This window comes from Eublepharis macularius, chromosome 13, assembly GCF_028583425.1.
Source record: "Eublepharis macularius isolate TG4126 chromosome 13, MPM_Emac_v1.0, whole genome shotgun sequence".
NCBI lineage: Eukaryota > Metazoa > Chordata > Lepidosauria > Squamata > Eublepharidae > Eublepharis > Eublepharis macularius.
In genome coordinates, this window is record NC_072802.1 from 71,684,880 (window position 1) to 71,690,879 (window position 6,000).

Consider the following 6,000-nt stretch of genomic DNA (forward strand, 5'->3'; position numbering starts at 1 on the left):
AGTGTGTGCACAGTTTCTTGGGAAAACTCAGAAGGCGCAGAGGCGTGCAAATATGGTTGTGGTGGTGGGTGCAGTGTGAGCCCCTTCGCTCCAAAACCAAGATGAATTATGACAAAGAAGACATTGTGGGGATTGGCCCAAATAGCATAATGTATGCCAGTCACAAAAGTCCTCTTCCTCTTGGTATAAAATTTTAATAATTTCAGTGCGTACTACACCCATTCCTGCACACAGTTCCATGTGATATAGCGCTATTCTATAGGGCCACTGCTGGAGTATTTTCTGCCCAAAGAAATTACCATTTCTTGTGCTTCCTCTTGGTTTTTCCTTCTATCCCCTCTTCCTTCTTTGCTTTCTCCCCGTCCCCACCCCTGCTGGTTTTTTAAAAAAATTTCTCGTGCTTCTGCTCTAAGTTTTTCTCTTGTTTTCTGAAACAAGGGTTTAAAGGCGAAAGGGACCACTGGCGGAGCGGACGGACAATCTGCATCAAAACTCACGAGAGCGGGCAAAAGGAGATCGAGGCGTTCGACTCGGCCATCTTGCTGATCCGGAACCCGTACAAAGCGCTTATGGCCGAATTCAACCGGAAATATGGTGGCCACATCGGCTTCGCTTCTCATGCCCACTGGAAAGGGAAAGGCACGTATCCCAGCACCCTGGCTGGAATGTCAGCAGATCGCCCAGCTCCTCAAAGCTGAATTGTTTGTTTATTTCACGCATCTCTTTCTCATGCATTTTTTTATGCCTCCCCTCCTTTGAGGAGGTTGCATGCGTGCCTCTGTGCCATCAAGTAGCAATGGACTTAGGGCGACTCCTGCAAGGGCCTTTCAAGGCAAGTGAGACGCAGAGGGGCTTTGCCAGGGCCTTCATCCACAGAGGCTTCCTTAGTGGTTGCTCATCCAAATACTGACCCTGCTTAGCTTCCGAGATCTGATGAGATCGGGCTATACCATGCCGCCCTCCCTCTAAGGAAGGCTAGGCACCAAAATGATTTCCTTTGCTTTAGCTTCATAACAACCTGTGTGGTATGTGAAGTTGAGTGTGTGACTGGATCTAAGTTACTCAGGAAGCACGGGTGTGTGTGTTGAATTGAGATCCCCTAGTCTGATCATTCGCTTGACATCCACACCACACTAAGCTCTCCGTTGCAGTTGCTTCCCCCTCAAGATGATTCCAACCTCATGCACCTCCCTGTCTGGCTAGGGAGCTTATTCTGCCTCTGCATATTGTTACAGTTGAGTGGGCCTGTGTTGCAAGTGTGAGCGCCAAAGGCACAACACCTGTCTGCTTGAACAAAGCAGGGCATCACAGCGCCCTTAAATTGCCTGGCTGTTTTGCAGTGTGGCCTTTCCTTTGCATGTGAAGATTCCAGGTTCCGTCCACAGCACCTGCATTTAAAGGTTCTCAGGGGCTGGAACTGGGAAAGCATGCTCTCTGCCTGAGATCCAGGAGAGGGGCTGCCCGGAAAAGGAGAGGAGGCTGAGGGAGATGGGATGATAGTCTGACTTTGTCTAAGGCAGCTCTGCATGTCTATCCACCCACCCTCACATCTCTGCTCTGACTCCCTCTTGAAATCTAAAATGGCACCTCTCATAATTGTGCTACACCAGCAGGTGAATATTGTAAGAGAGAGAGAGAGAACTTGGCTCGTTTGCAGCTCTGCAGTTTTAAAAGCAAAAGCTAGATGGCTTTTCACGGAGCTGCTCCCGTGGTCAACAGTACTCCAGTGACGGTTAACTAGCAGGGTCCCTGCCTCATGAGAGGCCGGTAGCTTGTTTGTATTATATATGCCTACCTAGTGCTAGAATCGAGTACCACCCTTCTCCCTGGATAAAGGAGATGCTCTTTCCTCCTCATTTTAAGACACAGCAATTTTTTAAAAAAAAATAATAATGCTGTGTTTTGTTCCATGACATTAATTTTGTTATATCCCTTGGAATGGTTCCAAAGCAAAGTTTTATGTGATATGATTATACAAGGTGAATTGTCCTGAATCTGTTTAATGAAACAGATACTCAGTTTAATGATTCTTTGCAGGATAAAATACAGACTGAGCTATTAATCAGGGTCAGAGGGGAGGGAAGGCCCATTTCCCAAGGAGGGTAAGACAAAGATGTTCATCTACCAACCTTTGATGCGTCTGGAAGCACTGGACCAGTCCCAGCTCCAGGCAGAATCCTGGCAGATTATGGCAGCTTCATTATCCTTTTTATCACCTGATTTTAATGTGAGGATCAATTAGCAAGAAACCTCAGGGATAATTGAAAGATTTTTTTTTAAAGAAAGGGAGCACGTTCAGCTGTTCCTGGGACCTGGTGACCAATGGAGCAGCCAGCTAATGAGATTATCCATCATCGCCAAAAGAGCTTTCCCAAGGACCGCCTTTTCTTAAGAAGGAGGTTTGCTGAGGAGCTGATGATGCCCGGGGCAGGAGGGCACCTCCAGTAAGCCTCACCCCCTTTCTCTCCGAGGAGTGCCATCTCCAGACTTGCTCTGGGTCTTAAGCATTCTGCATGAGAATGAAGTCCATAGAATCATAGATCCAGAGGAGTTAGCTGTGTTAGTCTGTAGTTGCAAAATAGCAAAGAGTCCAGTAGCACCTTTAAGACTAACCAACTTTATTGTAGCATAAGTTTTCAAGAACCACAGCTCTCTTCATCAGATGCATCATCAGCTTTCAACAACTGCAGCTCTCTTCGTCAGATGTATCTGACAAAAGGAGCTGTGGTTTTCGAAAGCTGGCGATGCACCGGACAAAGAAAGCTGTGGTTCACGAAAGCTGATGATGCACCTAATGAAGAGAGCTGTAGTTCTTGAAAGCTTATGCTACAATAAAGTTGGTTAGTCTTAAAGGTGCTCCTGGACTCTTTTACTATCATAGAATCATATTTGGAAGGGACTCCAGGGCCGTCTAGTCCAACCTCCTGTGCAGTGCAGGAAATTCACAGCTACCTCCTCCCCACACCCCCAGTGACCCCTGCTGCATGCCCAGAAGATGGCAAAAAACCTCCAGGATCCTTGGCCAAACTGGCCTGGGGAAATTTGCTACCTGACCCCAAAGTGGTGATCAACATTATCCTGGGCATGTAAGAAAGGGCCACGAGAACTAAGCACTGATGTAACCTGGGAAGGAGATTGACTGAAACAAAACAGACCAGCCACAAGCTTGGTGGTGACGGCGTTAACTACCCAGATGGAGGCTCATGCGCTGAGTGCTACAAGGTTTAAAGCCGTGGTGGAAAGACTAGGAGAGGCTCCTGAAGCAGGACAAGGGCTGCCCCTCCCTGGCTGTCGCTTGGCTCAATGGCCATTCAGAGGCAACGAGAGGGTCTTGCGTACCTGTCCCTGAGGCCAGCCCCTCTCTCTGGGCGCCTGAGCCCCCAGGGTTCTTGACAAAGGGGCAACATTCAGTGGGTGCATAGAGCTGGGCAGGACATGTGGGTTGTTTCCATGCAAGATTGGATCTGGGTGGTTTGATGGGGAGCTCCAAGGAAATCTTTATGGGCGGGCACGGTTGCTCTTGCCAGTCCTGCCTCCCCAGCAACAGGGGCGTTTCCCACGGAGGGACAGGTTGGTGCTGCTGATACGGCACAGCTGCAGCACAGTTTCCACACAGCAGGTTTCCCAGGTAGTTTTTGTTACTGGCAATTTAATAGCATTATGTCAATTTAGCATTAAGTCCAAAATATGCATCAGGTTCTCTGAATTTCCAGGGTCTCAGATGCCCAGAACACCTAGAGAGCTGCTACCAACATCAGTGGTAGACCAGTGGCCTACTCTGATGTAAGGCCACTTTATGTAGTTCCATTTTAAATAGGTAGGGATTATGCCGTGCCAGCTGCCTTCTGAAACCAAGGCTGCGATCCTAAACACTATGACAAGGGAGTAAGTCCTATTGAACTCAGGGATAAATTATACAGGATGAATTACACAAGGATGCTCAAGTGAAGGGAGATGCAATGTTAGCCGGGAAGTGTAGTTTGAATTTTACCTCTCTCTACAGAGCCGGATAAGATCGTTCCTCAGAGGGTTTGTTAATAATTGACAGAGCCTTTGGGGAGACAAAGGGGAAATTAACAAACCCTCTGAGGAGCGATCTTTGCAGGATCTGTAGAAAGAGGTGAAATTCTAGCTACACTTCCCAGCTTGAGCATCCTCGTGTAATTCGTCTCGTGTAGTTTAGCTCTCAGTGCACCGTATTGCCCTGCTCCTAGTGAACGCAATTTCTCCTCCCCTCCCTGTTCTTTCAGAATGGCCAGAATTTGTCAAGAACTACGCCCCCTGGTGGGCCACTCACACCATCGATTGGCTGAAGTACGGCAAAAATGTTCTGGTGGTGCACTTCGAGGACCTGAAGAGGGACCTCTTTGTGCAGCTCAAGAGGATGGTGAGCCTGCTGGGCATCGTAGTCCTCGAGGACCGGCTCTTGTGTGTCGAGGGCCAGAAGGATGGGAACTTCAAGCGCTCTGGGCTGAGGAAGCTGGAGTACGACCCCTACACGCCGGAGATGAGGAAGACAATCAGCGGCTACATCAAAACGGTGGACACGGCTCTGAAACTCAGAAACCTCACAGGGGTTCCAGAAGACTACTATCCGAGATGATGCTCATCTTTCCGAGGGACACATTTGGCCGGGTGGGACTGGCTCTGTCCGGGAAGGCTGGGCTTGGTTTCCCCCGGCCAGCAATCATTTCCACCCAGTGGGTGGTGCTAGTTTCAGGACTCACCTGCTGCTGCTGGCTGTTAATGAATCCCCTTGCATGAGCAAAGAGCCATCAACACCCGTCATTTCCAAAGAGGAGGAAGCCTTGGCGTGCACCCCCCCAATCTATGTTCTTTGGCCACCACTGTCAACATCTGCACTGGGGACCCACAAAACAAAACTGTGCTTTGCTGCTTTCTTTTCACAAAAGCTTTGTCTTCTCCGCTCCCTTACCTTGGGCTCTTTTCTAGCCTGTTGTACCACTGAGATATCAACAAGGGTCTGCAAAGGGCTGCTGCAGCATCGCCGCTTTCGTCGGTCCAAGCTAAAAAAGTGTCCTGTCCTTGGTCCATGGCCTTTACCATTATTTTGGGCTGGGGGGCTTCGCACTTGGTGCTAATGTCTTTGACTGAAGCCTGGTTCACATATGCTGTTGAATGGGGAAGTGTTTGAACAGGCTGTGCCACGTCAGAGTGGAGCGGGGCGGGGGGCGAGGGGACGTCCACATTTTTGAACATTCCTCAAACGGAATCAAGAAGATCCCTGCAAAGAGAAACAGGCACAGCAAGCAAACAGAGGTTTCCCCCTCCCCTTCTCCCTGCTGCGCTCGTCTTCTATTTGCAAGGATTTCTTTACGTGAAGGAATATTCAAAGCGGGAATCTGCCACGTGCTGTCTGAAGTGGCACAGCCCATTCCACAGCCACCTCTGCCCTCTACCAACCCTTTCTGCTGCCTTGGACTTTGGGGCCTTTTTTGCTGGCAGATGCTCATCCCTTGACGCCTGTACTTAGTGATGACATCAGAGTGGGGGGTGGGCCATTGCCATACCCACCTTCGACTGTCCGACATCCAAGGCTTGGTTCACACATGTAAGTATCTTCGCAGGGCTTGTGGCCCCCCTGCTGATCAGCAGTTGAATGGATGAAAGGGTTCCCTTGGGGAAAAAATGCATTTTCAGGTGCTTTGGGATTTCTGAGGCTGATGCGCTATCAAATATGGCTCATCACCAGGCACTGAGTTTTCGGGGCCGACTGAATGACCCCCCACAATTGCTTGTTTGATAGCCTGAAAACTGACGTTAGAATGAAGCAACGGGGAAGAGCAGAGCCCTGAAGGCAAAGCACTGGGAAAGTTTGCCTGTGGAGCATGGCCCAGCATCCAGGTGGGATTCTCCTAGATGCAGCCTGGGAGGAGGAGCGGCAGCTGACGTTATAGTGGCTGAGAGTCTTTTCCTAGGGTGGGGGACAAGGGAGGGGGCTGGTCTCTCCTGAAAGGTCACATGTTCATCACACAAGTC

General features: G+C 49.5%; 1 protein-coding gene across 2 annotated transcripts in view; it reads left to right on the top strand.

The window, feature by feature from the left end:
* WSCD2 (WSC domain containing 2) overlaps nucleotides 1-4,603 on the top strand; it is a 43,852-nt gene extending 39,249 nt beyond the window's left edge. For both annotated transcript variants that reach the window (XM_054996874.1, XM_054996873.1), the window contains 2 exons: nucleotides 439-639; nucleotides 4,251-4,603. In XM_054996874.1, the coding sequence (XP_054852849.1) occupies nucleotides 439-639; nucleotides 4,251-4,603 (554 nt within the window). The remainder of the gene's footprint in view (nucleotides 1-438; nucleotides 640-4,250) is intronic.
* The last annotated feature ends 1,397 nt before the right edge of the window (nucleotides 4,604-6,000 follow it).